A 24,101-nucleotide genomic window follows, 5' to 3' on the forward strand; every position below is an offset into this window, starting at 1 on the left:
CTACATATGAATTTTTTTTCTTTGCTTAGTCTGCAGCTAAAAAGGACAAAAAGTAAAACCCTTTTAAACATTAATGAAATGCTCAATTATAATCCATGAGATTCTCCCTTGTTTCGATACTAGAAATGTGATATTCAAGTCTGTTAACTCGCATATCATTTTCAAGTGTTGTTAACCAAAACACTCAAAGTGCTCACACATTTATGCAGAGCCTTTAATACTTAACTACTGTATAGCGCTTCTTGTTTCAGAAACTGGCTGCTGATTCCAGTCTGTGTTTAATATCTTACCGTAGTTTTTTTTCAGTTTTATCTTCATCTCTTTCATGTGAATGGGCAGAACCCTGGATTACTTTGTGTTAGAGGGATTGTGTATCACACATTTTTTGATGCATAAGTGTACCCTTTAAAAAAACAAACAAACCCACAATGTTTTGGATTGTAAATTAACTAGTTAGATTATGACCATGAATCATCATTCAGGATTTCTAAGTCTGAAATTTGCAACAAAATTTACCTTTTCCCCTAGTTTTCCTGAATTGTTTTAAATTAATGCAAAAATCTAGAGAGCATTTTATACCAAATGCAGAGCAAGCAAGATCTGTTACAATAATATACAGTATGTACTGTGGAGACAGTGCAGGAAGCTCAATGATTTAAAGATAATGGCTATCAGTTGCAAAACCACATATACACAAAGGACGTGTAATGAGAGTGGCTTGGCTGTAGTGTCCTGGTAGCCATCACAGCCATCCTAAATATAATAGTCTTATTATGTTAGACCTCTAAATAAAATGTGCCCATAATTAAAGAGCCAAGGCCAGTTTATTTTACTAGGTCCAACTCTCCAGTACACCACAAGATGGTGCCACTAGGTCATAAAGCATTTGAGGCAGAAACGACCAGGAACCGTGAATGTTATATTTAGAACTCGTGAAATAAAAGAAGGCAAAAGGGCATCGTAGCCTTCAGCGGAAGTAGCTTAGGTTGTTTGTTAGCATATAAAAGCGTTGCGTTAAATGCCTGCAGTTAACATTTCCTCCATGTGAAGCACGGGACCTGCGTGCTCAGCTGGATTGGTCCGTCAAAACATCGGTTCTCAGTCTGTTACAGTCTCCGTTTCTCAAACAGCTAGCTAGCTGTCGCAGGGCAGAAGCTACTCACACAGCAGACGAGGAAGGAGGGGGAGTCTTACATTTCTCACTTGTAGGCCTAAATAACACGCCAAGGTAAGGTTTTTGTTTGTTAAATCACACAGTATATATACAATTTTCTTTTTCTTATTTTAAACGATTGCTTCCTGCATCTTTGCCAGCGGCTGTAGCATGAACGTTACTGGGACGTACTAGCATCACTGACTCCTTCATCCACAACATCTGTATCTTGCCAGATGAGGCAGCTGCTAACGTTAGCTGAGCTGGTTGGCTTAGAAGCTCAGAGCTAAGTTAGCTTAGACTTGAGACGGCGGTGACTTTGTGAACGCCCAAACAACACCGGAGCAGCTTAACCGCTTTGACATTTACAGTCGATGTAGCAGCTCTTATCTGTGGGTGTAAGTAACACGAAATCCGGTGGTGCCAGTTGCATGTGTTATTGTTTATCGGTTATCTCAAAGATTGTGTGTTTGTGAAATTGCAGAGTCTCGGTTTAGTCTCAAATCTTCATGTTGGGCTCTGGTAACATCTAATGTTACCATTTTGGGAAGTTGCGCTGACATATTCTTGATGAGAGAAAGCCTCTGATGGCACACAGAGTCCCCGATGTTTTTTATTTTAGTTATCATTATGTTATTTTTTTGTTTTGGAAAACCATTTAAAGTATATATATTTGACACATTTAACTCCTGGCATCACTCTACAGGAATAAATTGAACTTTAACTTTGATATAGTAGGTTTAGTGGTTATTTTATAAGGTTAGCCTTAACCTTTCAGTAGATACAGAGTAGAAATGTGTAGAAACACATTTAATGTGTTGGACCTTCATTCTGGAAAATGCCCTTTAAATTTACTTGTACCATATTATTTTTATAATAATAATAATAATAATAATAATAATAATAATTGAAATTCTTTGTTTTCATTCAGCAATTTATGTTTTGAAGCCTGGTAACAGAACTAGTACAATATGTGTACAAATTAGAGCAGGGCGATATGGCCAAAAATATTTATCACGATATATATTTGAAAATTTGCGATAACGATATAACTGACGATATAATTGATGCGAGACAAAATACAACTCCACAACATTACTAGCGCAAAAAGACAACCTATCATTTATTTTCACTTAAACAAGAAGCTGGTTTTTATGTACATTAAAGCTTTATAAAAATGTAACAGTGCAAATGCAAATTCCTTGCTGAAAGTTTAACCAAAAGGCATTTCCAGTAGAAATGGGCTGACATATCCTGAGCATAACCATGTATAATATCCACTGAAGTTAAAAAGAGGTGCTTTGCAACATTAAACTGCAGTGTGCAGTACGTATTTTTCGGACCATAAGGTGCACGGGATTATAAGGCACATTAAGCGAAACAAAGCAGTCAGATAAATCAAACTTTATTAAACTCATTCTTCTTGCTTCCTCCACTTCTGTACCATTGTTTCATTAATGTTGAATTCTCTGGCAGCTGCTCTATTCCCATGTTGTTGCAGTATATTAATGACTAACCTCGTATTGTGGATGGATTATCTCAGTTGTTCTCCTGACTGAAGTTTGGTCCGTTTACAGCATCCTGCCATGCGATTGCATTTGTCTCTAACCATGAAGAACCTTCACGTTAACTTTTATAAGTGGAAAAGTGTTAGTGTTCGTCCTCTAGCTTCACTGTTTATGTTATGCTAACATAGCTGTGTCGCTAGCGATCACGTAGCACATAATTATATACCAGCTAGCCCAACTTCAGTAACCCTACAAACGTCACTGCTGTTTAGTTTCCTGTCTTCATTTATGTTGGAAGTGAAAGCAGAGCTGTACGTTTTATTTTTTTCAGAAATCTCAGTCAGAACATGCTATATCATGCTTAGGTAACTAGCGAAACTAGCGAGCTAACTTCCGCTAGCTTCCTGCTAACTTCTAACTCCGTTAAATGTAATAACTTTTGTTTTCATGGATGCCTGGAAGTTAAACTTCATAGTTTCACCTGGTAAAGCAGCAATGCTGATCGTTTTATTAAAGATGAATTTAGACAGTTTTTAACTCTTAGTGATGCTGCAGTGTTCGTTTGACCTGAAGATACGGAGTTTAGGACCCAGATTACTCCCAGATTTAAGGGCATCTTAGTCCGACGGCCGCTTGCATGTTCTGCAAAAAAATGTGCTTTGTCGTGTATCTGATGGACAAACACCAAACCAGTTCCACATCAATGAAGTTAAACCATTTTTACAAACCAATTCTGGTTCATCTGTTTCACTCAACAATCGGCCATGTGCGTATGAAAACAAAGGCACTGCGCATGAGCATTTTACTCATATTCTATTGCGATATTTCATTTTCCTATCGTTGCCAAACATTATACCGGTATTACCGTGAACGGTATAATATGGCCCAGCCCTAGTACAAATTAAGTTTGTCCAATAGAGAGGTGAAGAGAGATAAGGTGCACACTTTAAATAATACATAAATAAATAAGTTAGAGTAAAAAAAAACAATAAGAAAATTAAAATCCAATTTAATAGGTTTAACATATTTCACCCATTAATTAATCCCATTAACCTGTTAATCCCAGTTTTCTTAATCCTTTAAATATCCCTTACTATCTCTGTCCCCTCTGTGGCAGGGGGCTCTTGTGTCATATCATTAAAACCGTTTAACACAGGGGTGGGCAACTCCAGGCCTCGAGGGCCGGTGTCCTGCAGGTTTTAGATGTGTCCTTGATCCAACACAGCTGATTCAAATGGCTGATATTTGATTTGTGCCATTGTAACGTAGGGCATGACTGATACATATTATCACAGAGTCTTTGTGGAGTTTGCATTGCTGCCCTTCCATGAATCCACTGGAGGGCTGTTAAAAGGGAGATCTTTTGCTCCACTATTGTCAAGTGTTTTCGTATCGAGGACCCTCAGATTGGTAGGTTTCTCTCTGTTGGATTGTCTTTATCTTGCAATAAAATGCAGCTTGCTATATAAATAAAATTGAAATAAATAAGTTCAATTTAATGTCTGGGTCACCAAATGAGTTTTTCAGATTCTCCCTAAATTGTGCTGTGATTATGTGGCAACACTGCAGCTAAGTTGATCAAGGACAATAATTCCTCCATTTACAGGAGCTTATCTCTTGCACGGTGCCGGACATCGCTGACAGTGTAACCCTGTTGATCTTTTAATGAAGCTGGGGATCCTCCTCTGCTCCAGATGGCCCTGTGTTGTACTGGTATTTCCATAACACAGTGCCTGTGTTGTTATTAATGCTCTACATGGCTTGGACCCCCTGCAAGTTGTGATAAGTCCTCTCTTCCCCTCCCATCCTCTCCCGCTTAGATAGTGACAGGCAGGTCACATGATTTTTGTTATGGTAAAAGGCACGGTATGGCATCTGGAGCTAGGCAGCATCTGTTGGTGTTTCTCGAGGCTCAAATCTGTCTCCTTGTTCTTCGTCGTGCTGCTGTGATCCGCAGGGATCAGGGAAGTTTTGGGCTTTAGCCAGCAGTTCAGTCATTAATGATGCACAGTGTTTTTGTACAAAAATGAAATTGAAGTCTGTGCAGTTCTCTTGTGTCACAGAAACTTGGTGACCTTTGGGGTAGCGTATTTATCTTTAGTGCGAGGGAATTGGGAGTTTGCAGTTTCAAAAATGACTTTAGCAAATAGTGGATGCAAAATATTGTATCAAACCGAATCATCGTGATTTCAGCATTCAAGTACATCTCCTGCTGAAAACCCAGCCCTTCTAGGTAGGAAATGAGATTTGCAGTAATATTGTCTTGTCTGACTAACAGTTACAATGTCACGTTAGGAGTTTATGCCATCATCAATTGATGATACTGTATAAACACCTTTTTGTTTTTATGGAGCAGGCCTTGTTTTGTGTCATCTGTGTATCTGTAGGTCAAACTGGGTAAGTTAACACTCACTTCTAGTCGGAATACTTTTGTTTTAATGAATTAAAACCAACCAAAAAGTATCTGCTTTTAATAACATGTCAGAAGTTTTCAGAGTTCATGAAAGCCAGAGGTGTTAAATTGACTTGAGAAAGACTCAAATAAGCAACATTTATCCTCTACAGCAAAATTGAAATGAAAATGTTTCTGGTTTTGAAAATGTTTTAACATAACAGTTAAAAAAACATTTAAAAAATTCACAAGGGGGTAATTTAAGTGGCTAAATAGACTTGGCAGTTAAAACACCCAGCAATTTCAGTTCCTTCTTATTAAACTGTTATTCTGTAATGTGCAGCATTTCTTTTCCTCTTTTGTCAGTTTACATTACAATAGTACTGTATATATAGGTTGGCAGTGAAAGAAGAGAGCCCACCTGGAGTGGGTGTTTCTTCCCACACATGGTTCTCGCTCTGAGCTTGGCTGGATCTCCCACTGTCTTGCTTGCCTTATGGCTTCCCTTTGTTGTTGTTTTTTCTCTGTATCTGTGAGGTTTACTCAGCTCCCACACACCGACAGTGCCACAATCCTGTCAAAACCATGACAGAAAATATAGGGGATCTGTCTGTTTCTTTTTCCTCTTCTCTTTTCTCCTGTCTCCATTTCTCTGTCACGTAATAGGCAAATAATAAACTGAGTGGATTTCAAGATGGAAATTAGCCTCTTTTAATTATGCAAGAAATGGTTTTGGTTAGATGCTTCACAGATAAAAATTAACCACCACGCTACTGTGTGCCCAACATCAAAAGCAGACTGCACCCTTGCGTTTATAGATGCATTGTATCTGTAGTTTGCGATACTAGACGCGTTTGCCTGAATTAATTATCACCTAACAGAACGTGTGGGAAAATTTCTGCACCATGGATGTTTCTTATGGAAGCAGCCCTATCTGCTTATGTTTCAGAGCCAGTGAACAGCACCCCTGATTGTTTATCCCACACGTTTTCATTACACCCACAAGTTGGGTCGTGCTGCTCAGGCTCTGTGGATAATTGAACCTTACATGTAAATTTTACCATACTTTGTCACAGGATTTATGCCAGCCCTAAATTATTCTTGGCTGAAAAGAAACAGTCAACCTCGGTTTTTCTTAATTTCGGCTCCCAGTTCACAGTTTAAAGTTGTATGGCACCAGTTCAAAAACAGGGGAAGTATGCACCTTTTCAGTGAAGTTGGCTTACTGTGCATCAAGCTAAAATTATTAATAGTGGAACTGAAGTTTAGTAGTTTGTTTAATCTGGCTTCACCCAAATCACAGGTGAAGTGTAAGAGTAATGTCTAGTAGTCCAGGTGACTGTGCAGATGTTACTAGGAGAACTCTGGCAAAAGGGACTGTGTGAATAGGAAATTGAATCTTTTACAAACACATTATATTGCTATTGGTTTAATTAATATTTGCTGATGATGAGATAATGTGTAGATGTATTGCTTTGCACCTCAATAAAGATAATAAGGATATTTGTGTACTATGTGTTATTAGGTTGTATTCATTTTTTAATATATTTATTCCCCTAAATCCAAATCCAATTTATTGAATATATATATTTTTTAGAGATGGACCGATCCGATATTACGTATCGGTATTGGTCCGATACTGATCTAAATTACTGGATGGGATATCGGAGAGAAATAAAAAAATGTAATCTGATCCATTAAATATCACAAAGCACCTCACAAAACTAGTGACATAGTGTAACCTAGCTCATAACCTTAGCACGTCGGAGCAGTGTGCATCTCGTGATAGAGCGGCTGTGGCGTGCGAGACTTGTCCGGGGTCTGGTTGAGCATCTGGAGCCTCGCTACGTGCTCATAAACCAGCATTTCATCTCGGAGAAAGCTATCCTAGAGAAGTAAAGCAAGTGTGTAAGTTCATCTCTGAATGTTCGTAAAGCATTCCCACGTTAAGCTTAACAACCAATATATGGAGCGACTGCCTCTTCTCTCTCCCTCCCTCTCCTGTTGCTACTTCAATCATGAAACTGATCAATGATCAGCTGATCGGCTTTTCTGTCACGACTACCGTCTCTCTTGTTTGTTTATCGCCCACTTTGCGCCAGAAAGAGGAAACCAGCGGATAAAGAACAGCAGCACGTTTAAGCTTGATAATCTGTTGTTAGAATTTATTTAATATTACTTTCTACACCAGGATCTTTTTCTACAGCTGACGGCTGGTAAGTGTGCAGGGGCGGCTCTAGCAAAGTTTAGCCAGCGGGGCCGTTAGGGCATGAACAGGGAAAAGGGGGCACAAAGACATACTTTTCTTTCTAATTGTCATTTCTAGCTTTTAATAAATAATTATCTGAATCTTACAGTCAAAGTTTTCGTCTGATGTAAAATGTATAGAAATCCATTATTGTATATAGTAACTATTAAGTCAAATTTATAACCTAGAAAGCCACAGTACTTTTTCATTTGCAATTTTGTTGAAGAAAGATGTTGAATCTATTTAATTATTGTAGAAAAATTATTGACTTCTGTGCATTTTAAAAATGTTTTATTTTCTTTTACACGTGCTTTAAATTAAAGTCCATTACGTCAATTAAGCATTATGAGGGTGGGGGGTGGTTCCCTATTTTTATTTTTTATTTTTTTGCTGGGAGTTGGCAACCCTATTAGTTAGGTTGTTTAATATTTCCACTAAGTACTCTTTAAAATACCAGAATAGGGAGGATGGTGTAGGTTTAACTTTATTAGATTGATCAGTATTGCTGAACTATGAAATATTTTGGGTGCAGTGTATTTTTTTTCATATAGGTAAAAAAAAATAGCTTTAGTCTTTTGGGTTTTTTTTTAAACTTGAGTATGAACTTATCCAAAATGCAGCAAAATATTTAAAAAAACATTTTATTGATTATGAAATACCCTATATTGGATTTATATCGGTATCGGCAGATATCCAAATTTATGATATCAGTATTGGTATCAGACATAAAAAAGTGGTATCGTGCCATCTCTAATATTTATATAAATAAATATAAATATACTTGAACGTAGTGAAAATATCTTGAAAGTTGAGTGGTTTTGAATCTTAACAAGCAATCAGAGAAATAAGCTTTTATGGCGTAAAAAGGCCTGCTGAAGCTTCATTGGTGAATCCACATGAATCTATTAAACCGTGAATCATTTGCATGATTGCAGACATAATTATAGATTAAAGGTTACAAGGTTCAGAGTACAACCTCTGGGATAGTGTAAGAACGGACTATCTGCAGCATACTCTAGGAGATGGTCATAATAAAAAAGAAAATAACACAGAAGTTGTAAGGGTGTGAAGTATTAATCACATGCACTTTCTCATTTTTTAGTTTGCTGTCATAGATTAAGAGACATTCCCCATACATTCCCATCTGATGGAGCACTGGTTGGCAGTCTTTGTGAAGAGGCACCATGTTTCCTTGTCATGTAACCCCTTGGCCATCTGCTGAGCCTCCAGCCTCTTGCAGCAGTCATGCAAATCCAATGCAACCCTCTCAGCCCTTGCCTGATCTACTGTGCAGCTGTCCTGCCCCACCTTTAAACACCCACTCTGAGACACCCTCGCCGGATCCAATGGAGTCCCTAATTGTCGTAACAGAGTATGAACCCAGCCGACCGCCTGGAGAGGCTGGGGAGGAAGAGGTAAGAGCAACAAAGGCAAGGGTTCATGCTAGAGATGTTGATGTCTACTGTATGAAGTGTAAGGTTTAGCAGGATTTTACATATAACAATCTTTGTCTAGTAAAATGGTAAATGTCCTGCATTTGTATAGCGCTTTTCTAGTAGAACCGTAAGTACATCAAGGTGCAGGTGAATAGAGGATATGAAGTGGATGATTAGTAAGTAAGAGAAGTATAAACCATTCAAATCCATCTCATGTCAGGTAGAAGAAATGGACAGTTCAGAGACGCCGGAGCCAGCTTCCTCTGTGGCAGCACCTTTCCGGACTCCATCCTGTGACCTTCTGTCTCATACAGTTGGTCGGCCAGAAGCTCTACTACCCGGAAGCCAAGAGCAAAGGGGAAGGTTAAACTTTTCAGACAGGAAACTCTCTCTGCAGGAGCGCTCACAAACAGCAACCTCACCCTGTAGCTCACCGGGACTTAATGGGCGCTATATTTATCCATCATTACCGTACTCCCCCATCACGTCACCTCATTCTTCTCCACGCCTGCCCCGCCGGCCCACTGTGGAGTCCCACAGTGTTTCCATCACAGACCTCCAGGTATGATTAAGCATTAAAGCTAATTTAGTTTCAGTTTTAATGGTATAAGGATTTTGTAGCTTGCAATGTGTTTCAGCCTGCGTTAAATGGAGAAAATATAGCTAAATCAAATTAATCGTGCTATATAATAAGTGTTAGCCATATTGGTAGCAGTAGTTTAATATCTACCACGAGTGCTAAGTCAGTATGAGTTATAATGAGGTTGCAGCATATGCCATAATATTTTGGTTATTATGTAATTTTTGCACCATGTGACTCATTGTATTCCCTTCAGCATTGTGTATTGCATAAACCATTACACATGGATAACCTAACTAATGACACAGAGCGAGGCACTAAAGTGCCCCACACATGTTAGTGTGTCGTAAGTAATACCACAGCTGTCTGACAGTAAGAACTACATGTGCATTTGTCTTAAAATCAGCAGCAAAGTGATAAAGAGCAAGCTTTGTGGACACAAAGGTAAGGTTTTATAATCCAAGTAGATGTAGCTGTGTAGCTGTTACATGTAGTTGTAGTTAGGATTTTTCAGAGCAGCAGGCTGAAGAGACTTTTTGCTTTCTCAGAATTACATATTGAAAGTGATAAAGGTTAATTAGGTGAAATATTTAGAGATATCCTGCAGATATGTCTTGCAGTCTAGAGAGGAGCAGTCAAATAAATGACATTTAGAAATGTGTTTTAATGATGTGTGGGACAGCCTTTGGAATGGGAGCCAAGACTGTAATATCAATAAGCTCCAACTTTATTAGCTCTGCCCTTCATACTGAAGAAAATCTATTGAATTTTTCCCTATTCTTACTCCTTTTTTCTCTCTCACAGCCTTTGTACTGCTAAGCTGTCTTTTTGACGCTCTTCAAAATATCCTAGCACAAACACACACACCAAGCTCTTAATGACAATGGCGAAGAGAAGTATCAGGAAGTACAACTGCCTAAATCTTGACGATATCTACATGAGATCTACATGATGTTAGATTAACCCTTTCACTTATCATTCTACTTTAACAATGCATTTGACTGAAAAGCCTTCACACATCTGTCAGCTCCTCTCTGTTGTTCAAAACAAAAAAATGGAAAAATGTTTAGATTAGCAGCTCTACCATAATTTACTGTGATTCTGTCATTGTGTACTGGTACTTTAAGGTGTCCTTGGGAGTTTTGAAAACATAGTTTTCAAATATATATACATTTTTCTTTGTGATTTATCCATTCTTGCCTTTGATGAGTCCTGTTGATTACAGTTGAATTTATTATTGATTAGAAGTGAAATTTGATTTAAACTGGATTGCATAAAAAATGTGTAATTGTCCTGATTTAGAGGGCAGCAAATCAGTGGCTGGTATGAAGAAATGTATTAAAAAATGTTAATGGAGAGAAAGTGTCAAAGGCAAATTTGAGGTTCAAGACAACATTCAGGCAGATTTTGTAGGAATACTCATGATGATGTGACGATTGTTTTCTTTTTTCCCCTCTCTCGCTCCCTCTTAAAGGACTGTGTTCAACTCAACCAGTACAAGCTGAAAGATGAGATTGGAAAGGTACCATGAGAGACAGCTCACTGATTGCTCCCTTTCACTGACTCTTCCATTTTCTCCTCCCGTCCGCCTACTGCATGTCTGTCAAGTAGCACACATCATCAAGGACAGTCTCTGATATCCTCCTTCCCGGCTGCCCTCATTTCCCAAACTCTGTGTAAACCACGAGGCCATGGGAGAGTTGGAAGATGGATGAGAGGCTGGTAAAAATAGCACTCTCTAAGGGTTGTGCAAGGCTTGGAGAGTGTGTGTGTGTATGAGTGAGTGGGTGTGTGTGCCTATATGAATGTTTTAGATTGTGGGCATTGTTAAGGCAGAATGTGTGTGTATTTCCGTATGTAGGTAGACCTTTTAATGTGTGCGCTTTTGAGCACAGTGGAGACAGTTAAAGCCTCTTTGAATTGTTGGAGAAACTTGTGTTATCAGTTTATCTCCAGGACTGTAGGATGAGCTGTGTGCTGTCTCTCCAATCTGCAGTCTGCTCCCCCAACAGGAACCGACACTGCCCTCTCTCTCTCTCTGTTAGTTTTTGTTCGTACACACAGGCTTGTAATTAGGCCTACTTTTTATCCTGAATTTCCTGTGTGTGGGCAGGGAAGCTTGATAGCATAAACCAGATCCAGTTTCCTTAATTAGCCTGAAATCAAAAATGAAAGAGAGAGAGGAGCGATGATTTGAAATTTCTCTGTTCTCATTTTGAAGCAGCCCACTCAATTCCCTTGTGTGTTTGTGTATTTATTCCTGTGTGTATCTATGTATTCCTTTGCATTTGCGTTACACTTTTAGTGTCACATTAAGAACTAACTGCTTAATATATATATTAGTGCTGTCAGCGTTAATCTCGTTAAAATGACGGGGCGATCCGCGCTAACTCGCTAATGGAGATTTGCCGCATTAACGAGAGCAATGCTGACAGCACATATATATATATATATATATATAATTTCAGATTTTTCCCTCATGTTTTCTTTTTTGCTTGTTTCCGGACAGGGCTCCTATGGTGTTGTCAAGTTGGCTTACAATGAGGATGACAACACATACTATGTGAGTTTGTAATGCACATGTGAGTCCAGATGTCATTTATTTCCTTATCACAGGCCAGGCGACCGCTGGTTAACTTTGCAATAATCAACCCCTCTTGTAATATTTACTGGTGTGATTTGATGTGGAGCCTCTGCATGTGAAAATGTCTCCAGATAATTGAGCTCATCGACTAATGTAATAACACATCATTTCAGGCTTTTGTGTTTTTGCCGTTCTTGATTATTGCTGCAGTTCACATTAAGCTGCATGATAGCGATTGACAACGACAAAGGGATTATTTTAATATTCCTCCCGAGTGACAAAGGCCTCGTGTCGCATTCAGTGATTATATCATTGACATAATAACTGAGGGCATTTAGGTTATTAAAGAATAGGGAAATATTCACCAAACAATGCCGCTGTTACACACCATGCTTTCTCTTCAAGTCTGATACAAATTCCTGTCAACCTTGGCAGTTTTTGAAGACATAATCTGGTGGAGAGAGAGACATTGGTCAGAAAGATCTGTCTAGACCAGGGATAGATACAGTTGTGTCAGTGTCTGCACAGTCAAGAACTGGCTCTCAAATAAAAGAAAAAGAAAGTACAATTCAACAGTATGTCAACAATGTTTACGCAAGGGAAATCACAAGAAACTGTTGGTCCACTTCCACACATCTTGGAATGCAGACATGGATAAGAGCTCCCAAAGCTCACAGGTGGGAGACTTGCGTGTATCCGCATCGCAGGGCATCTCTCAGCTGTTGTGCTCTTATCGTCTGCCCAACTTGTAGTCAGCTTTCTTCCCTTCCTCTGGGTCAGAGAGGTTGCGCTCTCAATCGCTATCGGGTCAGCTGAGGCACATGACTCCACCCTGCCACCCAGACTTCTCGTTAACCCCTGTCGGCACCTCCAGACGAAATTTGAGGTTTGAAAACACTGTGTAGTGAATGGAGTTGGGCTTTCTTTATGACATGTAACCATTTAAATACCAAACTTGATAGGCGGTGTAGTGCAGTTGAAATGCTGTTTAATGTAAATGTGCAGAAAATGTGTCTGTTACGGCTCATATTTCAATCATTTCACACCACGATTGAGGAAAGCTGTCTACAGTGACAGCAGTGACAAACACACCAAGCATTTTCAAGCTACAGAATTTCTAGGTTTAGGGTGCAAGTGTAAGAAACCTGTAAGCATGCTGCTGTTTATCTTTTCTTTGGCTTTCTTGGCTGCTGGACTCTTTCTGTTTCTCTTAACCTGTTGCAATCCAACTAAGTTTCCCTCTCTGTGCTGTAGGCGATGAAGGTGCTTTCCAAGAAGAGGCTGATGAGGCAGGCAGGTTTCCCACGTAAGTAAGGGCCATATTTCTGTGTAAGGTCTCAGTCATCCAGTTCATGGTAATCTAAAGAGCTTGGAAAGAAAAGCGACTGGACTTCTTTAAGTTTCTTGAAGACGTGTCACTTCTCATCTGAGGAGCTTCTTCAGTTCTCAAAACCAATGGTGGAGCGTCCCAGGTATTTAAACCCGAGTGGAAGTTCTCCCTTAAGAGGGTTGTTGACCTGCTGTTGATCATGTGTCTCATCACATGGCCAAGGTGTTAAAAAGCTTCTCGGATGAGAGATGAAACATCTTCAAAAAGTCAGCTTCTTTCCAAGTTTCTTAGATTCAGGGCCAGAGCAGAGCATCTGTAATGTCTGTAATGATAATGTTAATGTTAACAGCACATACCAATACTTAGGATTTGACTCTATCTTTATCCTGTCCCTCTACCCTTCCCATATTGTCCCCTGTTTCCTCCATCAGGGAGACCTCCTCCTCGTGGGGCAAGAGCCGCTCCCGAGGGGCCTGCCCAACCTAAAGGGCCGCTGGAGCGAGTCTATCAAGAGATTGCCATCCTTAAAAAGCTTGACCACCCTAATGTAGTCAAACTAGTAGAAGTGAGTAATCTTGTAAAACATGTGGATATTTTCATTTGATCTCTTAAGGATTACTTATTGGTATTACGCTAATTTTAAACAAGTTAAGAAAGGAAAGGAAACAGCAATGGCATTTTGAAGAACCTTAAAATGTACATAAATTGTGTTAGACTGTAAAGCTATCTTTGTACTCTATGTATACTTATTAGAAATTCCACCGAAGGTATATTTAACTTTGCCTGGTACAAAAGATCAAAAGATGATCTGTTGTGTATCTGTGTTCACACATTTCCATTCCTCTTCAATGTGGTGCCAGGTTTTGGATGACCCCGGTGAGGACCATCTGTACATGGGTATGTTGTGGCCAGACAACAACACATCACAGCAAGCATAAAACAAAGTCAATTTTAACGTCATCTTTAAAAGATGTGTTTTGTTTTTTTTTAGTTTGCTTGTCCTCACTAACCTCCTTTGTTTTCTGTTACAGTGTTTGAGCTGGTGAAGCAAGGGTAAGCTAAGCCTCTTATATGATTGTGACACTGGAATGAGCCCAGTCTCATTAGTTATGATTGGTAATTGAGTGTGTTTGTGTGTGTACCTGTTGATGTTGTACCGTGTGTATCTAGGGCTGTGATGGAGGTGCCGACCGATAAGCCTTTCAGCGAGGACCAGGCACGTTTTTACTTCCAGGATCTTCTCAGGGGAATCGAGTACTGTGAGTTTTCAAAACCTCCTGCTACTCTTCCACCTACCCTGTGACTACATTAGTGTTTATTACGCATGTGTAGATAGATTTAATCTGACTTGCAAAGTGAATTAATTTTACTCAACAGATTTTATGTTGTTAACCCACCAAGATCGCCAGCACTGTGTACAACATCAAAATGGCTCTTTGAACAAGTTTACCTTGGTCACGCCGACTGTGACAGTTGTTCTAGTCTTGAAATGTTGTTTTTTTCTGTTTGTACAAAATAAAGCACTCAGTGGACACTTTATTAGGTACACCTTACTAATACTTGGTTGGACCCCTTCATGCCTTCAGAACTAATCTTATTCTTCATGACATAGATTCAACAAGGCGATTAATAAAGGTTTGTGGAAGAAATCCAAGTAGATCATTGGTTTCTGAAATATTTAGACCAGCCCATCTGGCACCAACGACCAGGCCACGTTTAAACTCACTCAGATCACTTTTCGTCTCCGGACTCCATTCTTCGGCTGGACCTTCAGCAGGTCTTCTTGACCATGTCTACATTGCTAAACGGTACTGGGTTGCTGCCATCGGCTGATTAAATGTTTTTGTTAACTAGCAGGTTATCAGGTGTACCTAACAAAGTGGTTGGTGAGTGTATACTTGTCAGATTTAGAGGCACCAATTTCAAAAGCTGAATATCTTTTTCATTATTGTTTGGACAAAATTCTGAGATTCAGTTTTTCATTTTAATTTTTCCTTGGTCATATAACTTTGTATGTATTCATATGACATCACCTTTGCATTCTGGTAGGCCAGGTTTTCCTGACTAGGTGAACTAATAATAGCACAAATACAGCTTAGACCATAGATCTGAAATTGTGTTGCGTCATTTCTTTAATTCAGTCTTCTCTTTGGAGAAAAATATCAGCCAGAGATGTTTTTCCCATACTAATAGTTTTGTTTAAAAATTAGCTCATTACAGTGATGTTGCATAGTATCAGCATGTCCTTATAGAGATAAAAGTCTGCTAATGCTTTCCATTAGAATTATGATTGTGGTAAGAAGATGAAGCTCTGATTGTATAATCAAGTGCTGTCCTCCTACAGCTCTTCCCTGCCATTTACACAAGGCCTTCGTCTGAGCTGCTCTTGACTCTAGCAACACTCCACAAAGTTCATTTCACATAATTTCAGCGGCTCTTAATGCATATCAGTGCAAGCAGGGATGGACACAAAAACAGTCTGGAGTCATTTGGAAAGGAAAGTAGGCTTGTTTTAGTCATGGTGCAGGTAGATTAGTTAAAACAGTTTAAATAATTAAGGCGCACTTAACTCTCATTTTCACATCTTAACCAGGTAGTGTGGACATAATTTATCATCATTTACCAAACGTCTACCTGGCTGTCTAACTACACTACCAGAGATTTTTCTTCACGAGTCCAAGCCATTAAAAAAAATGGTCAAGCCGTTTTTCACCATTAGAACATCTTAATTCTGCCATAAAGTGAATACTACGAATGTGACCCGATTGCGATAATAAAGTTTGTTCGTTTTTTCTGTTAATAGTACATTACCAGAGGATCATCCACAGAGACGTCAAACCGTCGAATCTGCTGGTGGGAGAAGATGGACACATCAAGATTGCAGACTTTGGAGTTAGTAACCAGTTTGAGGGAGCTGACGCCCTGTTGACCAGCACAGTTGGAACTCCTGCTTTTCTTGCTCCTGAAACGCTCTCTGAGACCAGAAAGAACTTCTCTGGAAAGGTGAAGCAGTATTCGGCTAACTAGTGCCCTCTTGGGATGACTTTCAGAAATGCAAGAACTTTTGTTGTTGATTTTCTTTTTCCATTAAAATGTTCCTGCTTTCCAAACATTTATGAAATTTTGAATCTCAGCTACCCAACAAGCATTTTCACATCAAATTAAACCTGTTTTGCTTTTCTGCTAAGGCTTTGGATGTTTGGGCCATGGGAGTGACGCTGTATTGCTTCGTCTTTGGAGAGGTGAGTTGGGGAATGGTAAAAACATTAACATTTTTTTGGTACTAGTGATCCTGCTAAAATCGACACACTTTTTTTGTATTCACAGTGTCCATTTATGGATGAGCGCATTCTCAGTCTTCATCAAAAAATCAAGACACAACCCGTGGTGTTACCAGAACAGTAAGTTCTGCCTTGCTCTTTTAACAGATGGCTGTTCCCAGTGTTTATTGTATAAATAGCATATTTATTAAATTAAATACGCAATTTTGGCACTTTCTCAATAACATATTTACTCAGTTGTCTAATTAGTTTTTGTTACAACAGTGCCGACATATCAGATGATCTCAAGGATTTGTTATTGAAAATGCTGGACAAGAATCCAGAGACCAGGATAACGATCCCACAGATTAAGGTAAACACACGGGTAGCTGCCGGTGGCCGTGTGTCATGTTTAAATATCACACACACACAAAATGTCAAAAGGATTATTGTTCTTTTGTTTGGACATTACAGTCTTTTATGTCATTAAATTCATAAATCAACTGTTTGTGAAGTATAATCTATAGCAGTTTACATATATTTATAGATATGAATGAATAGCTTACATTGATCTAACAAGTATAATTTTGCACTTAGATTCAGCCTGAGTAAATTTTTACTGTTGTGCCTCCAAAGACACTGTCTAAGTTTATATGTGTGGCACATAATCTGATTACTCAAAGAACTCCTTTGTTTGCCTTGTGCTTGTGTCCAGGTACACCCATGGGTGACAAGGCATGGTGCTGAGCCACTTCCCCCTGAGGACGATAACTGCTGTATGCTTATTGAAGTAACCGAGGAGGAAGTGGAGAATTCTGTTAAACACATCCCCAGCCTGGCAACAGTGGTGAGTTTGTGAACAATGTTTGTCTCACGAAAGCATTAAAAACATTACAGTCACTTCAGACCCTAATTTGCTTTTCTCTTGGTGTCATAACAGGAAATATCACATTTGGGTATCATTTATGGGCAACTCGGCTACAATGAAAGAGTAATAAAAAGTACCAGAGAGAACGAATGCTCCATCAGGAGCAAAAGATTATTTCTTAGCAAATTTGCATTAGTATAAATTAGCTTAATTACTTAGTACAACAGAGTGTTTTAGCAACTTATGAAATAGAACCCAGCAAAGTTGCAAAGAGTAGAGGTAGTGAAGGTAGATACGTTTAAATACTTGGGGTCAACCATCTAAAGTGCAGGCGAAGAAGACCGTGCAGGCAGGGTGATGTGGGAGATAAATATCATGGGTGATTTGTGACAGAAGGATAGCAGCAGGAGGGAAAGGGCAGGTTTATAAGACGCTAGTGAGACCTGCTATGATGTATGGTTTGCAGAGTTAATTTCGAGACTTTCCCTAGGAGAGACCAGGAATAGGAATAAGCACATCAGAGGCAGAGCTCAGGTTGAGTGGTTTGGAGACAGAGTTAGAGAGGAAAGGCTGGGATGGTTTGGACACGTGCAGAGGGGGATAGTGAATATATTGGACAAAGGATGTTAAAGATGGAGCTGCCAGGCAGGAGGAAAAGCGGAAGACCTCAGGGAAGGTTTATGGATGTAATGTAGGAGGACATGTTGAGCGTTGGTGTGACAGAAGAGGAAGCTAGGGATAGGGTGAGATGGAGGCAGATGATCCGCTGTGGCGACCCCTAAGGGGAGCAGCCGAAAGACGAAAAAGAATTTCAGTCACATTGCACCATCCCACAGCTGAGGCACTGCACCTACTCAGTTCCTCTTTCAACACTTTGAGCTACAGCAGATGCATGACTCATTTTTTCAAAAAAAAGATTTTCTTTAGCTGCATTAATTAATGTTGTTTAACATTTTTGTTTGACTTTTAACTTAAAAAAAGTTAAAAGTCACAAATGGAAAATACATCTGACTTCCAAATTCATCAGATCTACCACGACATTGCCATCTGTTATCACAGCAGAAACATTTTCTCAAATATGAATTACATATTAATGATATAGTGGTTTTTGATGAGTGCTGCATACTGTTTTGTAGGACAATAACATCTAGGAGAAATCAGTTCTTTAGCTGTGTTCTCATTGTTAGGGCTCTAAAATGAAGGACATTTTTAAAATGTATAAAATTGAAGCTTTTCATCTTTACATTACTAAGTACTGTTTACTTTTTTGAAGATCCTGGTAAGAACTATGCTCAGGAAGCGATCCTTCGGAAACCCCTTTGACTGGGGCCGGAAGGAGGACCGCAGCAGTTTGTGTCCTCCAGGGCAAACCCTCACGTAAGCACTGTTTACAAAAACACTACAGTTTCTAAACTCTATAGAAAAAGGCAGCAGCAGAGCCAGCCGAGGCTTGCCGAGTAGTTTGTCTGAAAGACTGTTGGTGTTATTTCTCTCCCCCTTCTCCTGCCCTGTAGGAAAGGCAGAGCAGGCAGTGTGAGATACTGCTACATTCATTGTAACCAAAAAAGGTAAATAATGCTGGCATAGTTCTTGCCTGCTGTAATGCTGTTTAAGTGGTCAAGAGAATATTTTAAGACCCGCTGGCATGATATAAGCAGCTGTCTCCCAGTATGGTGGTGATGGTCAAATACTCCTGTGCATCACATTTGTTAACTAACCTCTGGTGGTTTGGGGATGTCTGGAGAAGCCATGTTAGGGAATGTTGAGCTTCACTTAAGAACCTTCAGTACCTGCAATCCAATTTCCTGTCGTTATCTGTGACTGAGGGTGCTTTTGGTGTAGTATGAACTGTGTAGCGGGGAAATACTGTAAATATGTCATTCAATTAGGCATTCATATAGCGGAAGATAAATTAGGACGCACATAAGCTACTGAGTGTAAACAAAACTACGCGAACAGCGGGTGACCAGCTGATACACAGAACGATGTCCTTTATCACAGAGGGTTCATTAGGTTATTAGGTTTTTTTTCTGGGTTGACCCACAAAACAAAACAAATTAAAGAAGCATTTTAAAAGTCAAGTCATAATAAAAAGCATTTTTGTCCACACTCAGTTCATCATGGGCCAAGAGCATCCATTTATCTTCATGTGTTTTTACTTTCCCTTGCATGAAGCAGTCTTGACATTTAATGAAAGGACATGTCTGTAAATTAATGCCATCTTTACTTTTTTAAGATATTGTTTCCCCGCTTTCACCAGTTTTTGTTTTTTCAACCTTTCCTGGGGCTCTCCTTCACCGTATCTGCTGTAGAAATGAACTCGGTGTACTCTGCCATGTAACAGCTAAATGGTTGCTTTGACTTAGTAAACAGGGCTTAATAGTATCTGATTATTTTCTCTGTTCAGTGAAATAGGAATGACAGCGAGCCTACAGCACTGCTATAACTAACGCTGCCTCTCTGCTGTGTTACTTAGGAAACAGGAAAGCGGTGACGGGATGAGAAGTATGAACCTGCCCTACGTGGGAGAGGATGAGACTCTTTCCTGATGCGGGAGGTTTAATATGCACGCTGGCATCTGGCTGCCTGCAATCACACAGCACAAAACCCCTTTACTCACAGTTTTATACTTGCAGCCCACACATCATTTCTTGGGAGGTGGTCGAGTGTGGCAGACACTAACAAAAGGGAGGAAATAATGCTCTAAGGCACTTTGATGATCACTTTCTAAGCTTTTATTCTGTCCTGTCCTCTTACACAGTTTAATTTAAGGTTATGGGACTTAAACTGTAACATGGAAACCATCCAAGGGTGGAGCATCCTCCTTTACTTTCAACCTTCGCCCCCTTCTGCCTGGCCCACTCCTTCTCCTACCCTGCATGCTCTTATAGTCCTAGCATGCTTTGTCTCAGGCTTCAGCTGTACAGTTTCGGGTTTTATCATAGTCTAGCCACTTGTGTTTCAGGTATACGGGACGAAGGAATATTTGGAGGGGGGTTTTGGGTGGGGGGCAGGATGGTTGTCTTCACCATCACCACCAACATTTAAATAAGCAGTTTTCTTAAAAACGATTGTCTGGTTCGCTCTGCTTCGTGGTAGCAGTGCCCAGTTTGGTAACACATTTTAGAGTGAAGTATCTATAGAATTTACCCAAAATGGGGGAAAAAAGGAGAGTGAAAAAATGTTTACTTCACCGAATGCATGCGTTTACTTTCCCAATGCAAACACTGTATAAGCTATTTCTAAACAGTTACATTGTTGTACAGCCATTACTTTTGTTTTTTTCTCATTTACTACAATCAATAGCTTTCAGAAAGCTTTAATACAGTTGATATAGTGCTTTGTGAATAATAACATTCATTGCTGCATACAAGAGGGCATAAAAAAGTCATCCTTCCTCTTTCCTTGTTTTAAAGATCTAGTGCTTCTGGTGAATCTTTTTAAGATGTACAATTATGTGATTTTTAGGTGTTTGCTATAAATCCTGCGTGAAGGTGAAGGTGAGCTACTACCTGATGCGTTTGGGGGAAAACACAACGTGTTAGTTCTAAATGATTCTGTAGGTTAAACGTGTTGTTGAAGCTGTAAATCGGTCTGTTTAGACAAAAACGGGCTTTGTGGTCGGATCCCGAGCGTCACATGATTTCACTGTGTTCACGTATTTGTTTCACTTCTCCAAGTTGAGGTCTGTATGCAGACCAATTAAACAGAAAATCACAATTGAACCTCAAGCTTAAAACAACAACAACAAAAAACTTGTGAATGTTTTTACTAGTTTTGTTTGTTTTTGTATTGTAGGAGGTACCGATATTATGTTAAAACTGCACATTTCAAAGTCATTTTGTAAACGATGATAAATTGAAATAAATAAATAAATAATGCTGATCTATTAGAAATGGCTGCTGAAGGGAGTTTAAAATGGAAGCATAGTGCAAATGCAGACTTTTTGTACAAATCTATGCATGGCATATTGTCGAAGTGTTGAACTTAGAAACATTTCTCATGTTTGGTCTGGGCTGTAGACAACTCTGCAAATATTTCAACTTTTAAAGTAGGTTTTTTTTTTTTTTAATTTATTAACGAGCTTCATTTTCAGTCCTAAAGCATTAAGTTATTTATGCCTCAGCAGTAAAAGGCTGATGGGGGTTGTCGTCACCCTGCCAGGACGCTCAAGTTTATTAATGCGATAACTTGAGAATGAAGCGACGTAGGAGTTTCAGATTGTAGCTACTAAAAATCTCTGACGGGTTTAAATCTCAGCGATCTTTACCTCAAGGTCAGAGGTCAAGTTTTCTGAAATGTAAATGTGATAACTCGAGAACAAGATGACGTAGGATTTTGAAATTCAGACCACAGGTGCATCTAGTAGGAGGCTGAGGGGTACCACTGGCCACTGCCAGTATTTCTTTTTCCTCCCACACTTTTGTACATTTTGTTGAGCCATCATTGTTTCCCTCATCAGTGTGTCTTTAGTTAACTTAGCGTATTAGCACGATATTGAAAGTAGTTATTACATTCAATGCTTCCACACACTAATTACTTCAGCACTAACGTGTTGAATGTATGAGAAAGGGACTGGAATCTTTTTGTACGTACTTCTTCTTGCATGTCACTCTGAACTGTACTGTATGTCTGTTTTTTAAGACGAGTACTATGCACATGGTGTAACTTTATGGTGCAACGGTACGCCCTGTCAGATACCTGTCATGTACACCGTCCACACCCACCGAGTTGAATCTAGAGGGCTGTATGTGGTTAATTAGTTTTGCTCATGTATCTTTTTTTCCCCCCAAAAAAGATATCCACCTTAGAGCGTAGGGACATGCACTTTGGTTTTAGACTTCCAATAAGGTTAAAATTAGTTTTGAAGTGTAATTTTGGTGAAGATATCCAACAAATAATAATGTTTATCTTCAGTTTGCTCTGGATTGTGGACTGTTACCACATAGTTGTAACATAGTGCACCTACTGTAAGTTGCTGTTAACTGTCAGATTAATTTGTTGTCATGAACATAAGAAGACAGATGCATTTCCTTTGGTGTGAATATTTTCCATAACCAACAAGAGTAAAGTGAGCTACTGTTTGAGTGTGAATGTGGGGTGCAAGTCACAAAAACAACTGTATGATAAATATTTTATACAGTATTTAAACTTGTAGTTGGTTTCAATAGACCTGCCCATTGTTGCCAGAATGGTCAGGATAAGTGATTAACCTTTATTGTTCACACAATTTTGCATTCTGTAGTGTAATTAATTTTATTAAGAGCTTTTGGGGGGGTGGGCTCTTTTCCTCCTAAATGCATGCTAACTACTGAACACATACCACTGTATTGTCATAGCATGAGAGGTCCTTTACATCAAATTGGACCTTTAAAGTAAATATTCTCTACATACCTGTACCTTGTTCATAATTTGAATAAAGTATAATTGCCTTTCTGTGATGTTGTGGATTGAGTTATTGATGCAGTTGCGGAGGTAGACCACTAGTCTGTGCTGTGCACCAGAACATACTGTGATTCTTGTGAGGCTTACGGTAATATCACATTGTGCTCTTTGTATGTGTGTAATGCACAGCGGGAGCAACATTTCTGCATCTACCATATCCTTACAAACACTTAAACACTGTCGTGCTTTAATTCAGCAATTCATGTATACACATTTCATGTGCTCAGCACGCTCGTGGACGGTTATTTTTCAAAAATGGGGTTTAGTTAATAGGAAATCTGCATGTGAATCCTGAAAGTAATTTGTCCTGCTTTATTTGTCAAAAAAAGACTAAAGATAAAACAACACAAATCTGACCTCGTAAAGAACATGTCAACAAGAAATGCTAAATGATCAAATGGCACTTCTTCAGGAATTCTATGCAGGATTTACGGTTTAAAAGTGTCCAAGACAGTTTACAAAACATTTTCATTGACCGTAATGCTAGATGACAGACGAAGAAGTCACTTTGATAAGTGATTTTCTCTGTACACCACCACCAAAGCATATTTCAGATCAAAAAATCAAGATGTGAACGTTAATTTGAGGCATTAAATTAAAGATTAGATTAATGGCCTAGCGAAGCCAGCTGCCTTGATATTTCATGACAAATTAAGAGGATAAAAGACCTGCAGTTGATTCCAAGTATTGAACTTCCCTTTCTGTCTATGGTAACTCTTTATGTGAGGTCCGATTAGAGTCAGTGCATGTGAAAGGATTGTTTTCCACTAGTGTTTATTGATGATGTGAATGTTGATAGAAGTAACAGGATGAACTGTGAAGTGTACAGAGCTATACTCTCTGCTCAGATTCAGTCACTTGCTGCAAAACTGATCTGACAGTGGAATGGATAATGACCCAAAGCAAACTGCAAAAGAGTGTCTAAAGGCAAAGGAAATGGAACATTTTTCAACAGACAAATCAGTCACCTGATCGAGCCCACAAACAATCAGCAACCAAGTATACGTTAACCAACTATAACCAAGTAACCAACTATACTTATATTTAAAACGATGTTTGTTAGCCTCTAAAAATTGGGAGTCTTTGTATAGAAATGGATACAATTCCTCAACAGTGAATGCTTTTGTTCAGTCTGATTTACAATCCTCTGTAGTTGTTCACAGTGGTAAAATTAGCTGCTGGACTTAACCATGCTTGGAGACCAGCGTCCATTTAGAAAATGTCCAGTGTGAAAATTTGATATCTTTTACAGAGTTACAGATGCATCATTCATATGATTAATGAATAACTCTGATTT

General features: G+C 39.1%; 1 protein-coding gene across 4 annotated transcripts; it reads left to right on the top strand.

Annotated features, from left to right (window-relative positions):
• Positions 1 to 882: 882 nt before the first annotated feature.
• Positions 883 to 22,795, top strand: LOC102290859 (calcium/calmodulin-dependent protein kinase kinase 2). 4 transcript variants are annotated; one of them, XM_005938828.3, is made up of 18 exons: positions 883 to 1,228; positions 8,404 to 8,716; positions 8,958 to 9,299; positions 10,792 to 10,839; positions 11,827 to 11,880; positions 13,156 to 13,207; positions 13,663 to 13,796; positions 14,092 to 14,128; positions 14,263 to 14,284; positions 14,402 to 14,490; positions 16,035 to 16,234; positions 16,420 to 16,473; positions 16,559 to 16,632; positions 16,777 to 16,864; positions 17,207 to 17,338; positions 18,633 to 18,736; positions 18,874 to 18,927; positions 19,836 to 22,795. In XM_005938828.3, exons 2-18 carry the CDS (start codon positions 8,486 to 8,488, stop codon positions 19,906 to 19,908), a joined length of 1,788 nt encoding a protein of 595 aa, XP_005938890.1. In that variant the 5' UTR covers positions 883 to 1,228; positions 8,404 to 8,485; the 3' UTR covers positions 19,909 to 22,795. The 4 variants fall into 4 exon arrangements, with proteins under 4 accessions (XP_005938890.1, XP_005938892.1, XP_005938891.1 ...); XM_005938829.3 differs by lacking the exon at positions 883 to 1,228 and adding an exon at positions 1,235 to 1,551; XM_005938830.3 differs by lacking the exon at positions 18,874 to 18,927 and having other exon boundaries at positions 884 to 1,228.
• Positions 22,796 to 24,101: the final 1,306 nt, after the last annotated feature.

Source organism: Haplochromis burtoni, unplaced genomic scaffold (genome assembly GCF_018398535.1).
Source record: "Haplochromis burtoni strain Fernald_Lab_line unplaced genomic scaffold, NCSU_Asbu1 Contig_118, whole genome shotgun sequence".
Taxonomy (NCBI): Eukaryota; Metazoa; Chordata; class Actinopteri; order Cichliformes; family Cichlidae; genus Haplochromis; species Haplochromis burtoni.

Bases quoted from the DNA above. Each gene is read 5' to 3' on its own strand.
- LOC102290859 (XM_005938828.3), top strand. From the start codon at position 8,486: ATGTTTCCTTGTCATGTAACCCCTTGGCCATCTGCTGAGCCTCCAGCC. The intron at 14,285-14,401 runs GTAAGCTAAGCC...GTGTGTATCTAG, and splicing joins TTTGAGCTGGTGAAGCAAGG to GGCTGTGATGGAGGTGCCGA. The intron at 14,491-16,034 runs GTGAGTTTTCAA...TTCTGTTAATAG, and splicing joins TCTCAGGGGAATCGAGTACT to TACATTACCAGAGGATCATC.